This window comes from Trichoderma evansii (assembly GCF_050947405.1).
Source record: "Trichoderma evansii strain SZMC 28006 chromosome Unknown GGI43scaffold_8, whole genome shotgun sequence".
Lineage (NCBI taxonomy): Eukaryota > Fungi > Ascomycota > Sordariomycetes > Hypocreales > Hypocreaceae > Trichoderma > Trichoderma evansii.
In genome coordinates, this window is record NW_028145198.1 from 619563 (window position 1) to 644448 (window position 24886).

The 24886-nt window shown below is 49.3% G+C and overlaps 9 protein-coding genes across 9 annotated transcripts; 4 read left to right on the forward strand and 5 right to left on the reverse strand.

The window, feature by feature from the left end:
* Positions 1-256: 256 nt before the first annotated feature.
* Positions 257-1523, reverse strand: GGI43DRAFT_403433 (coiled-coil-helix-coiled-coil-helix domain-containing protein). The gene is made up of 4 exons (XM_083205795.1): positions 1380-1523; positions 1052-1279; positions 781-913; positions 257-703 (listed from the first exon to the last, which is right to left on the reverse strand). The coding sequence occupies exons 1-4, from the start codon at positions 1397-1399 to the stop codon at positions 566-568; spliced, it is 519 nt and encodes a 172-aa protein (XP_083061277.1). The 5' UTR covers positions 1400-1523; the 3' UTR covers positions 257-565.
* Positions 1524-2108: 585 nt separating this feature from the next.
* On the forward strand, positions 2109-3246 carry GGI43DRAFT_383203 (nucleoporin complex subunit 54-domain-containing protein; the record flags this gene model as incomplete). Its single annotated transcript, XM_083203351.1, has 3 exons — positions 2109-2361; positions 2424-3067; positions 3133-3246. 3 exons carry the CDS (start codon positions 2109-2111, stop codon positions 3244-3246), a joined length of 1011 nt encoding a protein of 336 aa, XP_083061278.1.
* Positions 3247-3849: 603 nt separating this feature from the next.
* Positions 3850-4185, reverse strand: GGI43DRAFT_383204 (mitochondrial outer membrane translocase complex, subunit Tom5; the record flags this gene model as incomplete). Its single annotated transcript, XM_083203352.1, has 3 exons — positions 3850-3887; positions 3959-4060; positions 4173-4185. 3 exons carry the CDS (start codon positions 4183-4185, stop codon positions 3850-3852), a joined length of 153 nt encoding a protein of 50 aa, XP_083061279.1.
* A 999-nt stretch (positions 4186-5184) lies between these two features.
* GGI43DRAFT_361503 (glycine decarboxylase subunit P) lies at positions 5185-9310 on the forward strand. Its single transcript, XM_083202386.1, has 3 exons — positions 5185-8158; positions 8214-8732; positions 8799-9310. Exons 1-3 carry the CDS (start codon positions 5524-5526, stop codon positions 8861-8863), a joined length of 3219 nt encoding a protein of 1072 aa, XP_083061280.1. The 5' UTR covers positions 5185-5523; the 3' UTR covers positions 8864-9310.
* A 1-nt stretch (position 9311) lies between these two features.
* Positions 9312-10903, reverse strand: GGI43DRAFT_361525 (uncharacterized protein). Its single transcript, XM_083202387.1, has 3 exons — positions 10451-10903; positions 10251-10390; positions 9312-10164 (listed from the first exon to the last, which is right to left on the reverse strand). The coding sequence occupies exons 1-3, from the start codon at positions 10665-10667 to the stop codon at positions 9613-9615; spliced, it is 909 nt and encodes a 302-aa protein (XP_083061281.1). The 5' UTR covers positions 10668-10903; the 3' UTR covers positions 9312-9612.
* A 1354-nt stretch (positions 10904-12257) lies between these two features.
* GGI43DRAFT_361531 (DASH complex subunit Spc19) lies at positions 12258-13042 on the forward strand. Its single transcript, XM_083202388.1, has 2 exons — positions 12258-12510; positions 12569-13042. Exons 1-2 carry the CDS (start codon positions 12352-12354, stop codon positions 12923-12925), a joined length of 516 nt encoding a protein of 171 aa, XP_083061282.1. The 5' UTR covers positions 12258-12351; the 3' UTR covers positions 12926-13042.
* A 1592-nt stretch (positions 13043-14634) lies between these two features.
* GGI43DRAFT_422480 (osmosensor SHO1) lies at positions 14635-15701 on the reverse strand (the record flags this gene model as incomplete). Its single annotated transcript, XM_083208117.1, has 3 exons — positions 14635-15150; positions 15228-15518; positions 15609-15701. 3 exons carry the CDS (start codon positions 15699-15701, stop codon positions 14635-14637), a joined length of 900 nt encoding a protein of 299 aa, XP_083061283.1.
* A 4452-nt stretch (positions 15702-20153) lies between these two features.
* On the reverse strand, positions 20154-21234 carry GGI43DRAFT_361571 (uncharacterized protein). Its single transcript, XM_083202389.1, has 2 exons — positions 20861-21234; positions 20154-20785 (listed from the first exon to the last, which is right to left on the reverse strand). The coding sequence occupies exons 1-2, from the start codon at positions 21084-21086 to the stop codon at positions 20394-20396; spliced, it is 618 nt and encodes a 205-aa protein (XP_083061284.1). The 5' UTR covers positions 21087-21234; the 3' UTR covers positions 20154-20393.
* Positions 21235-22292: 1058 nt separating this feature from the next.
* On the forward strand, positions 22293-24608 carry GGI43DRAFT_361634 (aspartate/glutamate transporter). Its single transcript, XM_083202390.1, has 5 exons — positions 22293-22501; positions 22573-22652; positions 22712-23292; positions 23343-23502; positions 23555-24608. Exons 1-5 carry the CDS (start codon positions 22437-22439, stop codon positions 24232-24234), a joined length of 1566 nt encoding a protein of 521 aa, XP_083061285.1. The 5' UTR covers positions 22293-22436; the 3' UTR covers positions 24235-24608.
* Positions 24609-24886: the final 278 nt, after the last annotated feature.

Consider the following 24886-nt stretch of genomic DNA (forward strand, 5'->3'; position numbering starts at 1 on the left):
TGATACCTACTTCCTATTTTGATTTCTTGGTAGCTGCTTGCGTTTGATTCATAGACTTTATAGGGTAGGGCGGCTTCCCACCGAATCACGAACAATATGTAATCAACAAATATCTTGCTGCTTTGAATACTTTTCACGTGAAAGAACATGTGTCTTCTACATTCCGATGATACTATCGCACAACATATTCAATTTTTATCGTCTTAAACATTTCGGTAATGAATGTTCAAAAAAAAAAATCAATGTATCGATGTTACCCATGTATGCAGTAATGTAGCTATAATTTAGCTGAGATTTATCTTATCCGTGTCACTCTCTTGGCATTCTATTTCGAGTGTCTGGACTACATCAGCATCTCACTCTTGAGCGATTCGCTTCATACTGTTTGGCTCTGAAGTAAATATCTCCCACCTTCAGGGCCATTATGGCCTCTTACAAATAATGAACATAGCACAGTTGCCCAAGTAACAATTATAGAAAGTGTGGTAGAAATATGTTGATGAGTTATTATTTTTGACTCAAGTGACAATTGTACATGACGCATAACTTGAACTCTTTTCTCTTTTTACTGTGAAGCCTCCGACTTTGCGGTGAAAGGCTTGCCATCACCTGGTCCAATTCGCACATCGGCAAAAATCTGCTTCGGCCTCAGCTCAACGGGGGTAACGTTGGTGGGCTGATCGGGAATCTTCTTCTCCAGTTTCTAAAGCCAGGCTCAAATTAGCGATCGTAGCTTGCAATTGATGCATTGATTTATCAACGCCAAGGTTTTAAACGTACCAAGTTATCGTAAACGCACTTGTTGAGCTTCCACTCGGCAGGGCGGCACTGCCAAAGCTGCTGGTTTCGGTTGTCGAGGCATTCCCAGTGCTTGCGGAACTCGGCTAAGCAGTGTGTGTTGATATCGGTAAGCCTATATGCCCCCCAATCGTCAGTACCCCCCTTCAAAAACAAGTGACTCGTACAATCATCTGCTTCCCCAACGTAGATGATTTCCCCCCCAATCAAAACTTCTCGTGAAATTTATTCGCAGGCTTAAGGAAAAACGTACACACTCTGGGCGCAACGGGTTACCCTTCGTCCCTCCTTCAAGCAGTTCAGCTCTCCCTTGCCGGGGTTCTCGGTCTTGCACTGCATGTAATCATCGTTGTAGTCGCGGCATCGTGCACCGATGAAGAAAGAGGCTGATAACAGAGGCGCGGAGGAGGCACCGATCTCCTGGACCTGGGGAATGTTGTCGGGAAGAGGAGTGGTGTCGATGAGCACCTGCTGGTGGAATCTGCCACATGTTAGCACTGCGGTCGCAGAAGGTTTGCCAATCCGCCGTCAAGGCGACTCAATGATGTCGCAGCTGGAATTCCGAGGCTTAAGAAACATACTGAGCCCGTCGTGATGCCATGATTGCCGGATTTTTGCTCGACCCTCTGTAAGGCTTCCGGTAGGATAATGGAGCTATGAGGTTCTTTGGACGACTGCTTAGTTGAAAGATTGTAGTTGCTCTAGCCAATCAGAAGCGACAGGGGGGTCAGCAACAGCAGCCTTGCTGGTGCACATGAAGTGATTCTTGCCAGTACATGGTGAGATATCAATTTCGTAAAAGGTACCTAGGCCACCGATGCATGTTGCTCCAGTGGTGTCTGAGGGGTGCTGTAGGAGCTGTATTCACTAGCCTAGCGCAGCATAACTCCTCCTAATAGAGGCTTTAGTGGAAAACAAAACAAGTACCTTAAGTAGCTCTTTGTAACCGCGCTAATGGAGCGGGTGACTCAGCAAATTATAGGTGTCTCATCTCTGAAAATGAGCTGTGATTGGCTAGTGGCAGACAAGGCTGAACTTCGCGGTACCGGGGTACCTTTTACTGAGCGCGACCCCAGCAGCAATTTTGTAGCAAGTCAACAAAGCTGCCCAGCGACGAGAAAACATCCAAACGTCAGCATAGACGAATTTTGACGACAGCGCGGCCGCCAATTCGTCGAACTAAGCGCCATTAGAATTCGATAACGATAATAGCGATACGATTTGCGCTCTCGTCTTCCTTCGCGAAGCTCCTCGGGAGCTAGGTTGATTCTTCGAGCAATTTCTGGAGGTCCTGCGGTCTGCTCTTCATCATGTCGCTATTCGGACAAACCAAGCCCCTTGGCTCGGGAGGGCTTTTTGGCTCGACTCAAACTGCGCAGCCTGCTCAGCAGACACAAACAACGGGCGGTCTCTTTGGCCAGACCCAAAACGCAGGCCAGCAGGCCTCGACACTAGGAAATACGCTGCTGGCCCAGCCGCAGCAGGCGGCGCAGATTCCGGCGCTATCGCAGTCACAAGCCCAGCTTTCGAGCTCTCTGTGGCAACCAGGCCAAGAAACACCCCGTAGGTCTCTAAATACTGAAGAATCGCTGTTTTTCTTGCTAACGCTATGATGATGTGAATAGACCAGAAGCCAATTCTGGAGCAGATGAAGCTGGTAACGGAGAAATGGGACCCTTCCAGCCCCAGCTGCGTTTTCAAGCATTATTTCTACAACAAAGTCGATGAAGCACACATTCCCTTTTACAAGCCTCAAGCACACGAAGACCCCAGAGAGTGGGAGGAAGCTCTGCAGAACAAGCCCGCCCCTGGATTCATGCCTGTGCTATGCGCAGGCTACACAGGTGTTGCAGACCGATTAAAGACGCAGAAGCGTGCCATCTCCGAATTTAACACACGACTACACCAGATCAACGGCTGTTTAGATGCTCTATTGCAGAGACACGAACTGGAAACAGAAACAAGAGCTTTGGCTGCTAGGAGGCGGCAGACGATGATTTCCAACCGATGCCTGGCGCTCGCTGCAAAGGTGCAGATCCTGAGGAATCGAGGCTATGCTTTGAGTGGCGATGAGGACGATTTGAAGAGCAGGCTGCAAGCTTTGGAGCGCGACGTGCAAGACCCTGCGGTCAGCGCGAGGGAAGAAGAGCTGTGGAGCAGGCTGATTGTTCTAAGGGGATACTCTGAGAAGCTGAGCCAGGAGCTAGAGAAGCCAACAGGAGCCGAGGGCGAGGGCCTGGATGAGGAGACACAGACAAGAGCAAAACGAGTAAGTTTGGTACCCAGAACAATGGAACATGGCATTTGGCGTCTGGCTAACCCGGTGATTTCTAGGTACTGGAAGATTACGAGAAGCAGCTTGGGCACCTGAAGAAGGAGCTGGAGGCGCTGGGTGTGGACTACCAGGGATGGGAAACCAGCAGAAACCCGCCCTCACGGTCTCGATAAGAAAAAGGACTTTCTATTTTGAAATTTCAGGAGATTGTGTTATCACGGAGGGAGTTTTACTGAGGCTATAATGCTGGTGTTTAATTTGGAGACTCATGGATTTTCACGTATTAAACCGAGTGAGATGTTAGTCATGGCAACGTTATTCTAATGCGATAAAAGGGAAGAGGGATTTTGAATCGAGCTTTGTTTCAATGACTGTAGGCAGCTTCAGTAATGGACAAATATCAAGGCAGGATAGGAAGGCATGCACATTTTCTCAAGCCATATATGAAACCTCGGCCCCTTGAAATCTGTCAATCGTAATATTCGTTATGGAGATTTGAGTTTTTTTAATTGTATCTTTCCAATTCTATCGTTGTCTCGTTTTGTTTTCGTCCTGTTTCCAGTGACTCGAAATACAGAGCTTTTTCTCCCTATCTTTATATAACCTCAAATGGTTACCATCTATCGTACAGTGATGCGCCTTGGCGTCCGACAAATTTGACCTCCTTGGCATTTGATATATCAAATCAATGATATTATACCAGGTCGAAAAAAGGTGAGGTATGCATGTTTTTATAGAAACGTAGCCCATATACGAATTTTTTTTTTGGGCGAGATTTAGAAGATGCGGCTAATCATGTCGACGGCGAAGGGAGCTGCATCGCGAGGTTAGCCATGCTGTAATGCCTAAATTTCGATTCGTCATTCTTCCAGCGTCAGAACATACAGAGGTAGAGCATGAAGGCCGTAGCAGCGACCTGCTGGACGGTGAAGAGCGCCTCGGCCTCCATGGCGCGAATCTCCTCGGGAGACTGCTGCGGGGGGGCAACTATTTTGGGGTGCTGTCAGCAATTGTAACGAGGATTCATTTATTACATCACCCGGCGCATATATCCCGTCGCGTCTGAATGAGGGAAGAGGGGGCGGCGAAATGTACGTACATCCTCCAAACATGGTGATGGGTTAATTTGTTGTTGTTGTTGTTTAGTCGAAGTTGGAAAGTTGGACAGTTACGTAAAAGATGGGCGATTTCGGCTGCTGGGGAGCTAGTTTTTGCGCAGGCTGGAGGGTAATACAGTGCGTGACCAGGACCGCTGCAGTTACAAGTGATAGAATTGGAGAGGTACGAAATACTTTGTGGCTACTAGAAAGGTAATAGCGATAACGATAGTGCTAATAGAGGTATGGAACAGTGTAGTACCTACTAATCTAGTAATGCAGCACCTGTCTAAAATGCATTAGAAGATCATATGGAAATTATGGAACCGCTGGAGAAGAAAAAAAAAAAAAAAACTTCCCCAGGTCCGGCACTATTTTCCTTTTCCACGGGATTGCTCCAGCAGCGAATCAGAGGCCGTCGTGACCGCCCAGCGTCGGCCCGTGAATGGCCGATATCGTTTTGGCGCCAGGGCCATTGCACAGTGGCAGCTCTCACATGGCCTGAATAAGGATACTCATCACCTAACCAAAACCTCTAGCCCGCACCAAAACAACCACGTCTCCAACTCGGGAGAAAGATTAAGCTCTAGTATTGCAGAGGTTTTTTTTCGTGGTGGACACGAGTCGCGACGCACTATGCTCCAAGCATCCAAGCACGGCACTTCTCCAAAATGACTGCGGAGTCGACTCCAGTATTACGGCGCGGTTGTTTGGATGGACGGATGCGGCGCTGTTGCAAACACGGAGTATTACATGCATTCATAGGCTTATCAATGCGATATCCGGATCCTGGGGACTACCAATGTACACGTAGGGGAAGCAGACAAGGCCCCTGGGATATCCATTTGGCGTGTCATGGCCGATAAGATGACGGCTGTCCCTGGCCTGAGCTTGTGATTCCTGCCAATATCGGAGACTTACCAGGCGCTGGCTTGCTGCTGGCTCACCGTCTTACAGCATTGTCATCTGATCTAGCCCCTTCTATTGGGCTACTTTAACTCTATTGACGGCGGTCTACGCATTGAAAAAAAAAGATATAAATGCTTGAGTCTCCTTTCTTCTCACGCCGTCCGCGTTGGCGAGGGCCTCAAACCTTTTAGCGCTATCACGGGTGCCGGATAGCCCCACGAAAGATCCGCCACGGAGTTTTTCGATAGCCATCCAACAAAAGGCATTCTGGGGGGGTGTTTGATTAGAGGCAAACCTTTATCAACCGGGCGGGATCGGTTCAAATTTTCGTCGCCCCGACCTTGTTTTCCTCCTTTATCATTTTCTTTTCTCAATCATCGAGGGAAACAAGTGGCGATTGATTGTGCTTTTTAAACTTTTTCGTTTTCGTTTTTCTTTTCTGCCATGGCCTCCAGGCTGGCTATCGCCCGAGGGGCTGCCCTTCGCCCATCATTGGCGCTGACCCGACACGAAGCGAGGATTTGCGCTCGTGGACAGGGGTCCCTCTTACCCACCCGCGGCCTCACTTACACTGCCAAAAGTGCTGCTGATGTTCGCGGCGCTGGTTTTGACGACAATGGCGCTCTGCGACGAGCGCCCTTTGAGGCTCTGCAGGATGACCCAACTTACCAGGAGATGAGAAAGATTCGCGCTGAAAATAAGCTGCCATGGAAGGACTTTAGCGCTCGCCACATTGGCCCTCGAGATGAGGAGATCCAGGAGATGCTCAACACCCTGGGGGCTGAGAACATGGATGGCTTCATTTCTCAGGTTATTCCTGCGGATGTGCTGGATCCTCCCAAGAAGACGATCCAGCCGCGCGTCTTCAGCGAATCAGGAGTTTTGAGAGCCTTCAAGAACATGAATGCGCAGAATGACATCCGCGTGTGGATGAACGGCGGTGGCTACTACCCCGTTGAGATCCCAGCCGTCATCAAGCGCAATGTCTTGGAGAACCCAGCTTGGTACACCAGCTACACTCCCTACCAGCCAGAAATCAGCCAGGGCCGTCTAGAGTCCCTGCTCAACTTCCAGACCATGGTGTCGGATCTTACAGGCCTTCCTGTGGCAAACGCCAGTTTGCTCGACGAGGGAACTGCAGCTGGTGAGGCCATGACCATGTCCCTGACCAGCCTGCCAACCTCCAGACAAAAGCGACCTGGAAAGACATATGTTGTTTCCCACTTGGTTCACGATGCTACCATCCGGGTCATGTATGGTCGCGCTGAAGGATTTGGCATCCACATCGAGGTCTTGGATCTCTCTGCGCCGGATGCCCAGAAGAAGATCAAGGCTCTCGGCGACGACTTGATTGGTGTCATGGTTCAATACCCCGACTCAAACGGAGGTGTTTCTGACTTCCGGGAGCTTGCGGATCTTGCACACAAGCAGGGCACCCTGCTGAGCGCCGCTACCGACCTCTCCAACTTGACTCTCCTCACGCCTCCTGGTGAATGGGGTGCTGATATTGCTTTTGGAAACGCACAGCGATTTGGTGTTCCCCTGGGTTATGGTGGACCTCATGCTGCTTTCATGGCTGTTCAGGACGGTAGCAAGCGACGTCTCCCTGGCCGCTTGATCGGTGTTTCCAAGGACCGTCGTGGAGACCGAGCCCTTCGCTTGGCTCTGCAGACCCGAGAACAGCACATTCGACGAGAAAAGGCGACCAGCAATGTTTGCACTGCTCAGGCTCTTCTGGCTAACATGTCCGCCATGTATGCCATCTATCACGGCCCCGAACAACTCAGAGAAATGGCCATCAACAACCTTCGACACGCCCGCATGATCCAGGCTGCTGCTCAACACTATGGTCTGAATGTCGCCACTGCTTCCGTCGACTCCGAGGGCAAGGTCCTCTCCGATACCGTTTCGCTTTACTTCGACGAGCCCGTTGTTTGCCGCTCTCTGCGTCGCGAACTCATGGATCAAGGCATCAGCACCGGCAAGGCCTGGTCTCCTAACGAGATTGTTATGGCGGTTCCCACCACCTTCACGCTCAAGCTCTTTGTCCGCATTGTCAAGGCTTTCCAGACTGTTGCGTACAAGAATCACGCTGATGCTGACCTCGATGTTTCCTCAAAGTGCTGGAAGGAGGGATTCACGCAGTCCTCAGAAGAACTCATCAAGAGCCTGCCCGCGTCTGTCCGACGAGAGTCCAAGTTCCTGACTCACCCTGTTTTCAACTCTCACCACAGCGAGACGGAGATGCTGCGCTATATGTATCACCTCCAGTCCAAGGATCTGTCTCTGGTTCACTCTATGATTCCTCTTGGATCCTGCACCATGAAGCTCAACGGCACCACCCAGATGGAGCTCATTGGTACAGAGAACACTGCCAACATGCACCCTCATGCGCCCCACAGCTGTGCCAAGGGCTACCAGAAGCTCTTTGACGCCACTTCATCACAGCTCGCTGCCCTGACCGGTATGGATGCTACATCTCTCCAGCCCAACTCTGGTGCTCAGGGTGAGTTTGCTGGTCTCCGAGCAATTCGAAAGTACCACGAGCAGCAGCCTGGCAACAAGCGCGATATCTGCTTGATTCCTGTCTCTGCCCATGGTACCAACCCTGCATCCGCCGCCATGGTCGGTATGCGTGTTGTCCCCATCAAGTGCGACACCAAGACTGGTAACCTCGACCTGGAAGATTTGGAAGCCAAGTGCAAGAAGCACGCCACTGAGCTGGGTGCCATCATGATTACATACCCCAGCACATACGGTGTCTTTGAGCCTCAGGTTCGCAAGGTCTGCGACCTTGTTCACCAGTACGGCGGTCTCGTCTACATGGACGGCGCCAACATGAACGCTCAGATCGGACTTACTTCCCCTGGCGCTCTGGGTGCTGATGTCTGCCACTTGAACCTGCACAAGACTTTCTGTATCCCTCACGGTGGCGGTGGACCCGGTATTGGCCCTATTTGCGTCAAGAAGCACCTCATCCCGTACTTGCCGCACAAGAGCACTCAGACTCCTGTCTCCAGTGCCGCGTTTGGCAGTGCCAGCATTGTCCCCATCAGCTGGGCTTACATCTCAACCATGGGTATGTTTCTAAATGACGTCTTGGAAAGATATATTGCTAACGTTGTATTCCGTAGGCGACGAGGGTCTCCGCAAGGCTACTACCGTGGCTCTGCTCAACGCTAACTACATGCTTACCCGCCTCAAGGACCACTACCCCATTCTCTACACCAACGAGCAGGGTCGCTGCGCTCACGAATTCATCATCGATGCTCGTCCCTTCCAGAAGACTGCTGGAATCGAGGCTATCGATATTGCTAAGCGTCTTCAGGACTATGGCTTCCATGCCCCTACTATGAGCTGGCCTGTGCCTAACACCCTCATGGTTGAGCCCACCGAGAGTGAGAGCAAGGAGGAGCTGGACCGATTCGTTGATGCCATGATCAGCATCCGTAACGAGATCCGTGAGATCGAAGAGGGTAAGCAGCCCAAGGAGGGCAATGTGCTGAAGAATGCGCCTCACCCCCAGAGAGATTTGATCCTTGGCGATGCCGAGGGCAATTGGGACAGACCCTACTCGCGAGAGAAGGCCGCTTACCCGCTGCCATACCTGCTCGAGAAGAAGTTCTGGCCTAGCGTTGGACGTGTTGACGATAGTGAGTTTTGATTTTCTTCCCCCATATGAGAGAAGGCATGTTTCCTTTTTCTAACGCTTTTCATAGCTTATGGCGATACCAACCTGTTCTGCACATGCCCTCCTGTTGAGGACACCACCAACTCTGCCTAAATCATTAGACATGGGCCACATCCGGGATTCTTACAGGCTCCCAATTCTTCAATTTTTTCTTCTTCTTTTCCGAACATTTCACTTACAACATTAAGTAAATATCACGACACTATTAGACTTTTTGTAAACCTCAAAGGGGGAACCACATTTCAACATGGTTTTAATTGTTTTTCAAGATAAACACATACGGCGCATAGCGGGGTTTAAAAAAAGACAAATATTTTTTGTATTATGGTTATGAAAGCGCCGGGCTAATCTCAACATTGGGAAAGGGATGAATATGTTTTGTTATTTTTTGTACTAGTATTTGCTAGTTTTTAAAGAACTGGTGGGAGATGTTCTAGATAGGCCAAGTGCAACACAGTGCTTGTGCCGTTCTTACTTGATCGACCAACAATACATGAATTGGGAAACCAATCTTGGTTTTACTCTACGATTTGCTTTCTTTGTGTTATCCATGTTGAATAAGTTATGCTTACGGGAGGCTCATCAAATCTGCTTCAAGTCCCCAAATGAACAATTGTTTTAAAAGCACTCGTTATTATTACTTGATATATGTATATCAATCGAGATTATGCGCAGTTACCGTAAAATTCACCGTGTACTCTACATACTTTTCCTCTCCGCCGTTTTGATGTTGATGCAATACCAATTTGATATCCCGTGAGGTACGACTAGCTGACTATATTAAAGTCCTCAACTCTAGAAAAAAAGATCCATGTATGTGTAGCCAAAAGATGTGTCCAAAATTAGTTGTGTTCATCGTTAGATGGTATGATGACTCTTAACGCGCGGCCTTGTCTACCAGCAACGACAGGCCTTCGATCTCTGGGATCTGATAAAGCAACAAAAGTTCTGTCGGAACGAACACTTGTAGGACTCTGTAATGTTTGCTCTGATGAGCTGATGGGAGAGATTAGAATGGGATCGGAGGATAACACTGTGGGCGAAACCAGCGTTGCATCGGAGTTCTTCCTGCTGCTCGGGGAAGATATGTGAAAGGATCCAGATGCAGACTGTGTTAGGAGCCATATTTTCTGTTTTTCCGCCATAATTGAATCATGGAGACTCCCTATTGTGACCACAGTATCAACTGAAGGATGCCTATCTGCATCCCTGAAGAATGATGGCTCCTCGCTTGCTTTTTCTTTATCTACCTGATCCTTGCTACTTTCTTTTTCCTGTTTAGCCTTTCTATGCCGCCGGTATGTGATGCAAGCGGTGAGGCCGAATATATAGACGACCAGTATCACGATAATGGGGATGACAATAGGTCGAGCCCAGTGGAAAGGAGACCGTGGCTGTTGTATTGATTAGCCAAGGGCATTCCAGCATTAAGAAGAATGTCCAAAAATTAACATATCTAGAGGGGAAACAAGTAACTTACAGATTCACCAAGCCTCCAAGGAGGCGAAGCCGTCCAACCCGATCGAGCATCTCGAGAAGACGTGAGCCACAAAGTATATAGCTCATCATCAAGGTGGTCTGGTGTCCACAAACAGGTTGCGTTTTCATTGTTCATGCCATCTAATTAAAGGCACTTAGAATAAGTTCAGAAACCAAGTCTAATAATTGCTTTTTACTTACCTGTCAAATTCGATATCAGCTCGTATGCAGCAACCCCATTTTTGGGATATGTAATCTTAAAGAGCCCAAGCTCTGGGGACAGAGCATCGTCTAGAGACTCGTTCCACCTAATCGTGAATAGATGGCCATTCGAGATACTGTCATTCCATTTTTCATTCAGAAATCGCAGACCAAATCCCTCGTTCGTAGGTCCAGTGAAGTTGTGATGGTGGTTCATGCTGTATGCTTCCAATGGTCATATCGAGTCGTGGAAAATATTTTGAGCAAAAAGACTGTTGAGAAGGCCAAAAAGATTTGTAGTTGAAGAAATAACCTGGATTTTGTTCTAGAAATCGCTGGGACAGGCTGGAACACAATAACTGGAGCATAGGAAATCCGGCATTAAGTAGTGATTTTCGTTATAGTGAGCACCTGGGCGAACAAGTAGTGAGAGAATGGCTGGTAGACAAGAGGTCTCAGTCTGCAAGGGAGAGCTATGGCGTATTTAGTCATAGAATCGGGGAGTCAAGTGCCAAAAGAAGGGGCGTGTGAGCTGAGAAACGGCATCGCCGGACCTGGTGCTATCGTGAAGGAAAAATAGAGACGGAGCACATGGATTGGGCGACGCAAGGCGCTTCTCTAGCTGGCCAAGGTCACGATGGCATCTCATCGCCTATTAGCCCCCTCTAAAGGGACACGGTTCATTTCACGATGGCTTCGTTGGCATGCTTGGGCAGAGTCATTAGCATATGTGCCGTAAATAACTAAGGGGCTCAAGTTAGTGAGTGGTATTGTCACTGGGCCAATTTAGGTGCCTCTGCAAATCGGTATACACGATGGATAATTGTTACAGTTTGTCACATACACACACATAGCCACAACGTTATGAGGATTCTCTAGTACAAACATTTGATAATAAGAGAGAAGAGACAAACCTCGGAGAACTGATGCCGAGCCTTCATGTGGACGGATCCACCATTGGACCCGAGGATCGAGATACGTGGTCCCGCATCTTGCTTTTGAGCTGTAAAAAGATCTTCAGTCTTGCGTCAGGATGAACAATGAGTGCCGAGAGTCGACAAAGGATTAGTCGAGTAAACGGCGCAGCTTGAGGTAGATCGAACAAATGATCTGCTTCGAACACTCTAAAGCAAGGCTGGAGGTGGTTTGCGGCGCTTGCCTGAGAGCGCGTGAGGGTGAAGACTGAGGTTTGGTATGTATAGAGCATTCCAGAGAGCCGAGGCGCTATCGTGATAGTGAGACAGGGCAATGAATATGGGCTCGTAGGGGGGGTATGAAGTATGATGGATTATGAAGATGAGAAGCTTTGGAGACGATGAAAAGGACAAGTTTGAGTTTCTGGTCGCCAAACCTGTTCCAGATCTTGGTGCCTTACTGGGTGTTGGAGATACGTACTCCATACTGAAGCCTGAAAAGGCAAGAACCTATACAGATGGAGAGCTGCAGCCGGAAGGAGGGCCTAGTAGAGGGCAACAGCTACCCCACAGCACCGCGATGCGCCTGCCGAAGCGCCACGGCAAAGCGGGTGGGGCGCTGATGTTAATGACAAGGAGCATCCATCGGCGGGGCAGCTTCTGGGTCCTTTTGCAAGTAAACATCAACATCGTCACGTCGCCGCAAAGCAGGCTCTCTGGAGGATTCGCCATTCGCCTCCCACCTCACATGCAGGCGATTGGGGCAAAGAGGGGCCGCACACATAGCCGCACGCACTAGACTTCTGAGAGACCAGAAAAAGCAGAGCGCAGCGGGCAAAACAAGACACTGAGGCGTCTTCCCCAAACGCGAGCTCGAACTCCACATTCTCCAGCGAGACCAGAGCAACGAATCGGGCTTGGGCTTGAACTTTGCTTCTCTCCTCCCAGCTCCTCCCGAATCTTCGGCATCGTGAACTCCGGGTCCCAATGGCTGCCAGGACGGGCCCTAGCGGTGGCGCGGGTGCTTATGCCGACTGTGTCGACTCGCTACGCAGCTCTCTCAAATTCCTCGAGGCCTCCGTTGAGACGATTGATCGTGGCGTTTCGGATTTTCCTCGTATGATGGGCGTCCTCAAGACAGTTCGGGTATGTGCCTCTTCATCGTCGAATATACGTTGTACATAATCGTTGACTTTGCCTGTAGCACTACGAACTCATTCCGCAACCCACGCTTGCTGCGGCTGAGGCCTCCCTCAGAGATGAGATTGGACCCTACATTGCCTTTTTGCTCAGCCGTGCAGACGCTCAAGTTGAGCGCCAGGAACGCCGCATTGAGACCCTCAAGGCTCGCGCCGAGCTGCAGCAGGGGCGGCTTTCTAGGCCAGATGAACCTGTACGCAAGCCTGCTTCCGCACGAGGTCGACAGCTCCGTGGCGAGGACAAGCTTCGCGCAAGGATTGTGCGCCAACGCAAGGAAGCTCTGCGCTACGGTATCGAGAGATTGGAGCTCGAAGTGCTTCAGAAAGAAAGAGAATTGAGAAAGCGCCTGGAAAACCAATGAATGCCTGGCAAATAGAACTGCAGACAATTGGCTCAGCAGCCCCAGGGCGAGTGTTCTCAGAAGTAGAGAACGTCTCCCCCCCTGGACATGCTCTTAGAGACAAAAAGAAACCGGAAAGGAACACCATCCTCGTATTCTCGTCTCCTTCCCACTCACAACACCACCACGACACGGCAAGATCGGCTTTCACGATGCCTTTGTCTCCGCGAAAAGCCTCTCCGCATACCAGTCCGATCAGCAGCGCCCGTCCCCCGAATTTGGGCTTTCACAAACCTGCCTCTTGCAAACGAGTCTGGTTTGGGGCGAGCGAACCAACATGTCTCGCCCCATTGAACTTTTTTTTTTCTCAGACTGAGAACTGAGCACTCCCTTATTTTGGGCGTGGTCTAGACCGAGCAGCATGACCTCGTGCCGCAGAGCCATAGGATTAGGCAATTAGCTTTTGCGAACAAAATTGAAATGCCATACCTCTCCTCCTAGCATGCCTCGTGAGCTTCCGCATTTGGCAACAACGCCAGCGTGACAATTTGCTACCTCTCCCTTAGTATGAGCGCCAATTCGATTTATTAGCGAAGCCTTGTTGGCTTGATTTTCCTTAATACAGACTGTTGTAGCTCAATTAAAACAAAATTCCACCCTTCTTTTCCTTACAGCTTACTGCATGGTTACACATATTTACTGCCCACTCCCTTCAATAATCAAGTAGCAAAAGCTGTTCCTCTTCCTCTCTTCTCCCCTTTTTATCTTTTTTTCTTTTTTCCTTTCACGACGACACAAATTTTGCAACAGAAAAAAGTTAGGTATCATTTCAAAAAAAAAAAAAAAAGGTCTCATTCCAATATCAGCTCCCAATGGCGTTTTGTATTGGGCAGACATTGACCCCCTACTTTTTCTTTTCTACCAAACAGCGCCTTAGTTTCCGTATTGTGCCTCTCTTTTCTCTCCTTCTTTAATTTTTTATCTGCAGCCCTCCTCCTCTGAATTCATTTTTGAGCAATTTGCATACGTACACGGCTGACCTCCCGGCTTCACTGTCCTGCTAAAGAAGAAAAAAAAAAATCTGAAAAAGGAAAACAAGGGAAAAAAAAAACAATAGATCATAGCCTAAAAAGGGAGAAAACAAAAAAAGGCCCACCGAATCATTGCTGCTGCTGCTGTTCTTTTTTTGATTCCACGTTTAGGGGTGAAGGGATATCTGGAGAATCATAAAAAAGATGAGAAGAGGAGAATATTTCAGCAGGAGATAGCAGCGTAAGAAGGTAAGGAAATAACATAGACAAATAAAAGAAACGTCTCGTACGTCGATGATAAGATAGACAAAAGAAGAGGAATAAAAAAAAATCAGTTTCGAATAGAAAAAAAAGGGAAGGGCCAATATGAGGAGATGCCGGTGCATGCAGCCTTCAGTGTGCCATTTTCTCTTTGAGAGGTCTCGTCCAAATATACTCCATCCAATATATATCCCTAGCCCGATTGCGCAAAAATTCCCGGGAGTCGTGACTCTAAGGCGTGAATAAAAACAACCAATACAGCGTCAAATGACAGAGAAAGAGCGGGTGCGGAGAGCAGGCAAAAACTGGTAGAAGTGAAAAAAGTAGCCCAGGCGCATAGGCGAGTCGCTCCCTGGTCCTAAAACGATTTGATTCAAATCATTTGATAAATTCAGTTTTCTAAGAAAGGCGCTCCCGCTTTCAAGAGTTCGTCATAGCTCATAACAAAATGAGATAGTTGCTAGGTGCAATACCAGTCTCTCCATTGGCTTTTCGCGCTTGCCACCATCGTCCGCTGACATCAGATACCTCAAGAGTCTCATGCTTGTCAAAGGAAATCTCGTTGGCGTCATCAGGGTTGGCTTCGTAGCTGTAGATGGCCTTTGCTCGGTAGGGGTATTCGGTGGGAGGTCCAACTTCGGCATCAGGGCCTGTCACTTTGATCTGGGTTGGCGCAGGATTACCGCCAAAGGTGGGGACATTGGAGGCACGACCTCCGCCGACTTGAGAGGCGCCGCCAACAGGTGAAGGATTTTCGAAGCCATTGAGTTGGGCAGATGTATACATTTGCGGTGGTTGGACGGAAGTGGACGTCTCAGGACGACCCATGCCGCCACCGTAGTTGCTCATGGTTTGTCGCTGCATGGTTTGAGACTCTTTCGTGAGGGCGAAGGAGTCGAGGAATGCACGGGGAGTAGCAGAAGGCGTCGATCCAAAGTATAAAGTCCAGACGAGCTGTAGGCACCATGGAATTAGAATGCGCAAAGCTTTCAAAAGGCATTGAAGAAAAGGGGAGAGAATAGCAAACGTACCACGACCATGGAAAGGAGGATGAAGCCAGCAGCGGCTGCTTCACGAGCTGCGTCCTTTGAGTATACCAGGGAATTGACCGACGAGGTTACCAGCACCATGCCTCCAGCAGAATATCCCGTAAGTGCCACATGATAGGTCTGAATGGTGTCGCTACCGACAACATAGAAAACGCCGATAATCAAGAAGACGCTGAATATGCTTGCCCACCAAGAGAACTTGGGAAATGGATCAGCTGGTGTTTCTTGGATCTGGCCGATGATGCACCCAACGAAGGTGATAAGCCACGCAAGCTAAACATAACCGGTCAGCTCTCGCGCTTACCATATTGACACAAGGCCAGTCAGCAGTAAAAAGGGGAGGGGATACGAGACGAAACGCACAAAACCGATTGATGTAGTTGCCAGCGCAAAGGGATCGCCCAAGATGTTGCCCATCTGGAAGCCTCGTCGTCGGTAGATATTTGAGTGCTCCATTTTGTGAATTGACGGCGAGTTGACCGAGTAGGGGGGCATAAGAGAATTGGCCAGCTTGTCGGTTTGGGGGCGAGTGGCCGATGCGACAGTCCACGCCGTAATTGTGTACGCCTAAGGGAAAGAGTGTCGTCGAAAAGCCAGTTCGATTGTCGATCAGACGGAAGATAAAAAGCGACGTGATTTGGTTGGAAATCCACGTAGTTGTTGTCCGGCACAGCCGAAGGGATAACGAGCGAAGGTGAAAAATAAACAAAAAGAAGGAAAGGCGATCGGGGCGCAGCAGGCTCTTGTCTGGTGAGTCTCGCTGAGGCCGTCGACAGAGGGTCAAGAAAGAGTAAGAAAGAGAGAAGAAAAGTCAGAAATCAGCCGGATATCAGGCGAGTAGGTGACAGATGGAGAAATGGATTGGAAGATGCGGCCACGGCGTCGCTGGTGGAGTTGGTGCGACGGGGTTGGCAGAAAAATACAGGACGGCTGGTGGAGGATTCGCAGGCGTCTGTGCAGATCACCGGCAGGACAAGTCTCGGAGAGCTGCGGCGAGCAATGCAGGGAAGCAAGCGAAGCTGCAGGTCGGCCAAGAGAAGAGAAGAGAAGGGGAGAAGAAGAGGTGGTGCAGATGTGAGGTTTGCGACGATGCAGCAGCGAGCGAATCTCAGTCTGGCTGTCCCTGGCTGTGCTTGATTTGAGCTTGGCGCAGTCGCGTGGAAACAAGGAGAGGAGAGGAGCAGGGCGAGATCAATGCCAGCGGCAGGCGGAGTATCTGGTACTGCGGAGGATTGCAGTACCAGCCGCAGCTCGTTTTTTCGGGGCTGCAGCCGCTGGACGAGGACGACGAGGACCGTCCCTGGTGCCTGGGCCTGTGCCTGTGCCGTGCCGAGTGTCCTGTGCGCTGGGGCTAAGCAGCCAGGTCGCCTATGCGTGCGCAGCAGGGCAGGTACCGGGTACTTGTCTCGACGCTGCGTGGGCGCCTGCGTGGGCGGTACAATGCTCGTACAGTAAGATGCAGGAGGAGCCGGTGGCCCCGTAGCGCTCGCGGCCGGGATGTGGCCTGGCCCAGTTATGTTATTGGATTGGATTGAGTTGGTGCTACCAGCCAAGCACTACAGTAAATACGACCTACTGTATGTACTTTGCGTAGAGACGTTGGATTGTCGTGTCGTGTCGTGTCGAAATCGAGCGCAGCGGCGCGAAATGAAAGGCCCGGGTAGGCTTCAATTTGCTGTGGCCAGGGCGTCGTCTGAAGTTGAACAAGCAGCCACCACCTGGTATGTGCTTTGCAGCTGGAGCTGGGGAGAGCTCAAGCTGTGTGTAGCTTAAACTTTGTGGTATGAGTATACATAGAACGGCAATGCCCGCATAAAGGTGGCATGCAGAGTTTTTGTGGTAAACTGATGTTAATTTCCAGGAATCAATGCGTCAAGCACACCAATCCAGGCATAGAGTATAAATGAATTAGAAGGAGGAAAAAGCATAAAGGAGAGAAAGAGAGCCACACGACTGCCTATCTTTGTATATTCTTATGCTATAAGTAATACCTAATCTCATACCGCCAGTAGCCATGACGAAATGCATGTAATCCAAGAAACAAAAAAGCCTTTCTTGCGCGCGCTGGTCAAAACGCTGTTTGGCCTCCTGGCTGCCTAGTTACGCAGTATCAAGCCTGGAACAGGAATGGTGATGGCCAAGGAGCGCAGAATCGCCCTTTCGAGAAATGCGACGATGCTTCACAGTGACAATCCATCCATCATGCTGCTGGAGCCGTCACTCGCTTCTCCACCGCCGCCAGCCGTTGGATCCGCCGGCTTCCCATGCCACTGCATGCACGCCAGCGAAACGCCGGGGGAGACCATCCGCGGATTGGGTTGGAGCTGGAGAGGTTCACGCACGTCTGCTGCAGCTAGGAAGCGAACACACACACAAGAGGGCTGTACGAGTACGGGTACTGCTGCTACAGGTATACGGGCTGCAAATCACAGGAGAGCGCTGGGTTGCGTAAGCAGAGAGTATTGACTTCCATCCTCTATCCCAAGTGCAGCAGCAGCATGTACTGCATCTCTCTCTCATAACCCGACCCTGACCGTTGCGACGTTTTGAGATTCGACGGCGTGTCTCGCGCCAAGCACTAAGCAATAGGCTCACGATTTGTGGCTCCCCTGGCCTTGGATTGGAGACGCAGGGGCTCCTCCACAACGAGTTTCATGCTTGGTCTGCCCCACCAAACACGGAGCCTTTGGCGATGGACAAGCAGTCTGACATTTGGCCGCTGTTGACGCTTCTGGTAGAAACAGTAGAAACAGCGCTACAGTAGAGCCACTAGAGACAGTAGAGCCAGTAGAGGACAATAGAAGTACATGGTAAATAGCTGTGTGCGTAATAATTGAGCCTTGTGCTTATGGTTGTAAGAATCCCGTTTTTCTTATACCTACATAGGTATTCATCTACACGTAGACACAATTCTGGAAAGCTGTATCAGAGCTACAAAGCATTGAGTCGCCTGTCTGTTGTACCATATTCAGACAACCGCGCTTACAGATTTATATCTGGCCCTCTCAGGCGTTTAAACTTGTTTCTCCCCATCCAAGAAGCAGCTTGACGGCGCCGATTGACTGGCTCGTCTCTTGTCTGCGGCTCACCAGTCGCTCCACTTGGCTCTGGTTGTACGTCAAGATGAGAGATGTCGTGCGGCTCTCTCCTCAGCGTTGGCGCTCGGCAGTCCAGCCCAGTCCGGGGGTAGGTAACTAGTTTTCACTGATGGATAGGCTCTCACCTCGTCATGGATCAAGATCTGCACGATGCTGCCGTGATGCCCGGGTTGCTTTCCGGTGTGCAGGCGCTTGGCCTGGGAGTACGGAGTAAACGCCGCGTAGCAGGTTGTGGTTCCAGGTTCCGGCAGCCCATCTGTGGCTCTAGATCTCAGATGTGTTGCATTAACAATAGCGGCTGTTGTAGACCGATCTCAGACTTGAGACACACAGGTCAAGAGTTACCTAAGGCTGCTACATGTATTTTGACGCCTCAATAAAAACCGTACCAGTATATCACAATACACGTCTCATAGTTCAAGCCTCTAGCATCATTGGTATCAGCATGAGCATGCCAAGTTTGGCAAATTAGGCAAATTAGCACGCTGGGTAGCTTCTAGGCGAGATTCAAGCTAATAATGGCCGGTAAAGCTTTTACTCATTTCAGGAATCTTTGCTATGTCTACCAAGTACTAGATAGAGATCAAATTTGTGAATAACCGAATGTTCCGAAGGTCCGATTAGAATATCCCAAAATCGTTTAATTAAGAGAGGAAAAAAAAAGACTCATGAATCATGCATGACAGCTGTCAGTAAACATGAGGTTTTTTTCATGAAAAAATTCTATTTTCACTGAATCAAACTCTTTTCTAAGATACGTGCAAGGCTCTAAACCATGAGCATCGAAAATGAAACTCGCCAGGCTCCATCAAAACCCCTGACTAGGCCCGATTTTTTATATTTGGCGGCCTCTTTAGCTCTTTCAACTTGGGGAATTTAGCGGAGCTCCTAGTTACGTCCCGCCGCCAGCCTCCATTGGCTGCTGTCAGGCACGTGTAACCAAACCAGAAAAAAAAAATTGTTTTGCTCTGCCCTGTAGATGTGGATGACGGGAAAACTGGTCTGGCTGAGCAAAGACGCCACCACGAATCTGTAGTGGGCACTCACAAACGCTAGATCTAAATTTGAATCCCTTCATTTGAATAGGTATTGACAGAATCAACTATATTTGTCCCAAGAACTCCAAATCCAAGGCCATGCGACCAAGGGGTCGTTTGACAAGAGTGCTTCTACTGCCTATTGCTATCATAGCAGATTGTTGGTTGCTGTTTCGCAAAAGACCCTATCCTTTGCCACGAAATTCTACTCCGTATACGTAATAGCTGCGATCTCTCTTCGATCTCATCGTCGCTGAAACGCGGGGAGAAAAAAGCCGGAGGGTGAGGCATCGCGAGTTTGAGGCATCGCGAGTTTGAACTTTCCGTGAGGTTTACACTCCATGACGACCGCTTCGAGCCACGCTTATCGGAGATTCTATTGCCGTTGGTATGATCTAACCTCTAAAGGTATTGAGCCTGATCTACTGTTACTTCGTCATATCCATCAATCGTGTTTCAGAGTGACAGGTTGGATTCTAGCCGGTATATTCCTTGTAAGCGGAATATATCACCGGGAGATATCACTTCCTTAGCCGTAGCCTCGTTCCTCAGTCGTAGCATCGGGCTGGGGATCTCTCAAGATCGGCATCCAAACTTAGTCATCCGGACCCTTAAAGCCAAGGGGTGTAACATCTTCTAATCTAAACTGGGTATCTGTATTTTATCATGCAGTTCGCTTCGACTCTAGTGCCTATAGCTCATCTAAGTTGGTTCGGCCATCTTTGACAAAAGCCCGTACCTATGCCGCCCAGCTCCATTCTATAGTGTTCTCCAACTGAATATGGGATCTTGGGAAGAATGATATCTTCTCACTCAGAATATTGACATCGGATCAAGAGGCTACGCGACAGCTTGCTTCTTGAATCCTCCCATCAGACAACATTGTTGTAAATATAAACCACAGCGGGGTATCAGTATGGACTCCTCGATATAGAAACTTGCGTAGCTTAGGACTTTGACTCTGTAAATATCATCCTTCGCATCAAGTCATTTGATTTGCTCTTGTACCACCACTAATCTTCGAGCGGAATCTCTCTTCTTCTCACTTCGACCTCTACTCTCCGAATTCTACCATCAGAATCCGCTATCACCTGAGAGTTTACCAGTGCCCTGTTTTCATACCACGACCGCACAATGATCTCGCTATTACTTCGTAATTTAGAAATCTCGGCCGCCTGGGCGAGTTGCGTAGCTTCAATCGCTTTCATGCGCTGAGTAAGAGATATGAGGGAGGCGCTGGCAGAAGAGTCGGGGATGGGGATGTCTTTGGCGGCGGTGAGGGCGGAGAGCGTAGCGGGGAAGGACGATGCTGAGGAGAGGACAATAGACTGAATTGTTTCCGAGTCAAGCTGGGAGGGAGGTTGAGAAGGCGGTGGAGCATGGAAGAGATCTGAATTTGACTTGTCTGTGGGAAAAGTAAAGGTCAGAAAATGGAATGCTTATACCAAATACTCAGCAGGCTGAAACGGGATAAACTGACATATCTTGAGGAGCTCCGCATAGACGCGGATTTGAGAAACCATGTGGTTGAACCGCCGTTCTAGAATATCCATCTTCTCGAGGGCAGCGTCGTTATGGTTTAGGCTGGAGGTGGGAGAAGCGGTAGTGCCGTAAAGAAGATGCTCGATGCGCAGGAGGCGCGATTCGAGGAGGGAGATGGTCGCCAGAGTTGTTTTGTCCAGCGGATCATCCATTTCGGCCGACATTTTGTAGTATAACCGCCTATAATCTTAAAAATAAGGACGAAAAGAGCGTGCGCTTGCTCTATGGGTCGCGTGTGACGGTGACGGTGGAGGAAATGATAGGAAGCTGTGTTGAAGTATGACGATTTGGAGGAGCTTGCAGCTACTGCTGTGGTGGGTGGTGGTCGTAGTGCGGTGCGCTGTGATTCGCTGAGATTTTAGGTGCCGCGGCGGGTGCTGCTCATCTGTATGTCCAAACAACATGCATCGAAACTGCATGTACGCCAATTGCGCCTAAGCTTAATTGCAATCGCTTATATAATGCGTCTTGTTTGTATTAAACTATCTAAAACGGCGTTTTGTCTTGCCAAATAATTACTCCGGCTATTTTAAGGCGTATCATAAGCCATGTCCTCTACTAACATGTGCGTATCCTGGCTTCGTGTATACTCGGTTATCGCCCAGATGCAGCGTAACATAACGCTCAGGCACCACACGTGCCTCTGAGACATCGTGCTTGTTTTCTCTCTGTGACCACTAGAAATAGCGAACCAATGCAGAATTATACCGCCAATAGTGGCATTACTACAGGGACAACGAAGTGGCACTGTAGAAAAGGGTATGGATCGCCGCAAAAGAGCCGTTTAACCACACATCACACTTTCGTGGCTTGGACACAGTACTAAGAACATCAAGGTGGCATCCGTCTTATGTGGATCCGTAATCAGTAAGCAGCAGTTTGCCTTATACAAGCAACTCGCAGAGCACGAGAAGGAAAAGATCAAAAACACATACAGCAGTATTCCTATTCCCATCCTGTTTAAATGTTGCATCTTCAACGGCTTTATGTTCGGAAGCAATATGGAATGGCGTAATCTCGAATCCATACGGGTCATGCTAATATCCTTGTGCCCCAGGCCCTGTGATTGGCTGCGACTACCGCCGGCTGCTTGGGTCCGGGGAGGGCCCCGCCGTAAAATGCAGTCACTGTCCGAGAGGCCAGTCCGCTGATGGTTAGAAATTCCCCCATGGCCAGCTTTTCGTAGCGGCCCTCCGTTAGATCTCAGCCTCAACCTCAACCTCATCTGTTAACCGGCCGTCGCTCGTTCCTCGCCACCGTTCCATCTGTTCGACCCGACACTCGCTCCATCCCTGCGCCAACGTCGTGTTTACGCATCTCCCTCTTCTACAGACGCCCTGCGTATGTCGCGCGACTGCGCTGCCATCGCGACACCCGGAGATTCATCGACAGCTGGTCACCCGACCAACTTTCCGCTGTGCTGCCCTTGAGCACGAGAGGCTGCCCATAGGGCTGCTATATCAGGACTATTCAGCGGCGCTGCTGCTCGCCGTATATGCCGTCCTGAGAGGGCTATGACTAACTACCAAAGCATTTCAGACAGGGCCGCCTCACCTGGGGGCTCTAGCAACATGTCAAGGTGAGCATGACAACCTGGATGGCTTCGACTAGGCGCGATGGACTAATTCTCTTGCCTTGTTCGACTTATAGATCACGACGACGAACTGGCAAAGATGGCCGTGGTGGACAAGCCAGTATGCTCAGCAGCATCGTTAATCTGCTGAATACAAGTTCGCGAACCCGTTCCCATGACATTTACATATACGAATACTAACTTGAACCCGTAAAGTTGTCGGGGCTGGCACACTCGCTATGCCCTCCGTCTTGTCGCATATGGGAATAATGCTCGGCGTTCTCCTCATGGTCTGGTCTGCCATGACCTCGGCGTTCGGCCTCTACCTCCAGTCCAGATGCGCACGCTACCTCGACCGCGGAAAATCCTCGTTCTTCGCCTTGTCTCAGCTGACATACCCCAATGCGTCCATCATTTTCGATGCCGCTATCGCGATTAAGTGCTTCGGGGTTGGGGTCTCCTACATGATTATTATCGGCGATCTTATGCCCGGAGTGGCCCTGGGCTTCAACAGCAACGCTGAAAGGATTCCTTATCTGGTCGACCGCAACTTTTGGATTACTGCCTTTATGCTTCTCGTTATTCCGTTGAGTTTCCTGAAGAGGCTCGATTCGCTCAAGTATACTAGTTTGGTTGCTTTGGTTTCGATCGGATATCTCATTATTCTGGTCATCTACCACTTCTCTGTCGACCCCCACGCCAGCCCAGACAACATTCGGGTTATCCAGTGGGCTGGTGCCGTTGAGACTCTAAGTGCATTGCCAGTGGTAGTCTTTGCTTACACTTGCCACCAGAATGTTAGTATTGAGTCATTTGCTCAACAATAGAAGTCGCTAACTTTCTTCAGATGTTTTCTATCATCAACGAAATCGACGATAACTCTCCATCCAGCATGGTGAAGGTTGTCGCATCCAGCATTGGATCTGCAGCATCGATTTACGTCCTGGTGGCCGTTACCGGATACATCACTTTTGGTAACTCCATTGTTGGAAATATTGTATCCATGTGTAAGAATTGCTGCCGCCTTACTTTTGAGTGCTTCATACTGACACATTCTAGACCCTACCGGCGTTGCTTCAACCATTGGAAAGGCTGCAATTGTTGTCCTTGTTTTATTCTCTATCCCCTTACAAGTACATCCTTGCCGAGCTTCTGTCGACGCTGTCATCAATTGGCGACCTAGCAGGGGCAACTCGAATGGCGGCCGTGCTGGCTCGCCCCTATTAAACTCGGCATCAGCACAACGTGGAGATCACGGCAGCACCGCTCCAATGTCTGATGTCAGATTTGCCCTCATCACTACGGTTATTCTTACTCTGGCCTACATTACCGCGCTCTCAGTGAGCAGTCTTGATCGTGTTCTTGCCTTTGTTGGGAGTACAGGATCTACGTCTATCAGCTTCATTTTACCCGGTCTCTTTTACTACAAAATTAGCGACCCGGATAGCATCCACCACCAACGCTTGGCTAAGGAAGATGATGATATGGATGGCTCCGACGAGTCTGATGCCGAAGATTCGGGAGCACTTGCCCAGAGCACTCACAGCATCGCTAGCGCTGCCAGTGCCGCGAGTAACCATAACCGAAATGCATGGCGCTCGCGTAGAAAGTGGCGATGGGACTTGGAACACGTTGACCACAGCCTTTTACGAAAAATGGCATTGGCACTAGCGATATACGGAATGGTAGTGATGGCGGTTTGCCTTACTATGAATATTTTCTTCGCCGTCGCTCATTAACGAAGGGCTGACCAAACACTTTCATTTTACAACGAAAGAAAGAGCTTGCCTCTCTCTTCTCATTCCTTTCTCTCTGCCTTTTGAAGAGGCCCTTTTATTTTTGCCTTACAAGTCATACCACAGAAGTTGGCTATTTGGTGTTGTCATTGAAATGGCGCGCATGGAGTTATAGATGAAAGGGATAATTTCGGCGTTGATTGTTTTTTCTTATACAAAGACCTGGGTATATCGACGACAGAAACTTCAATATTTGTTCAGCGAAAACCCCGACAGCGGACAGTATAGTTATTCGATGAAGTTTACGATATCAAAGCGCTATACGTCTCAGCGGGGCCAGAAATGTACTCTGATATGAGCCACTAGAGAGAAGCCGATAGGAATATTCTTAGAATGGTATGAATAGTGACGAGGTATAAAGATGCTGCAATATGTTTGATGAAGCACAGTGATTGACTTTTTGTGAGGGAATTTGCATTTTTAGAGTATTGATATTGAATAAATTATACAAGATACAGCAACACGTAATAACTGCGCTCATATCATAACTCATCCTCTCGCCCCCAATGAAATACAGTTTTGAGCTCACCGCATACACGTAATAAACTTGTTATGGTATTTGTCCCTCTATAAAATCCATACCCGACGCCATTGA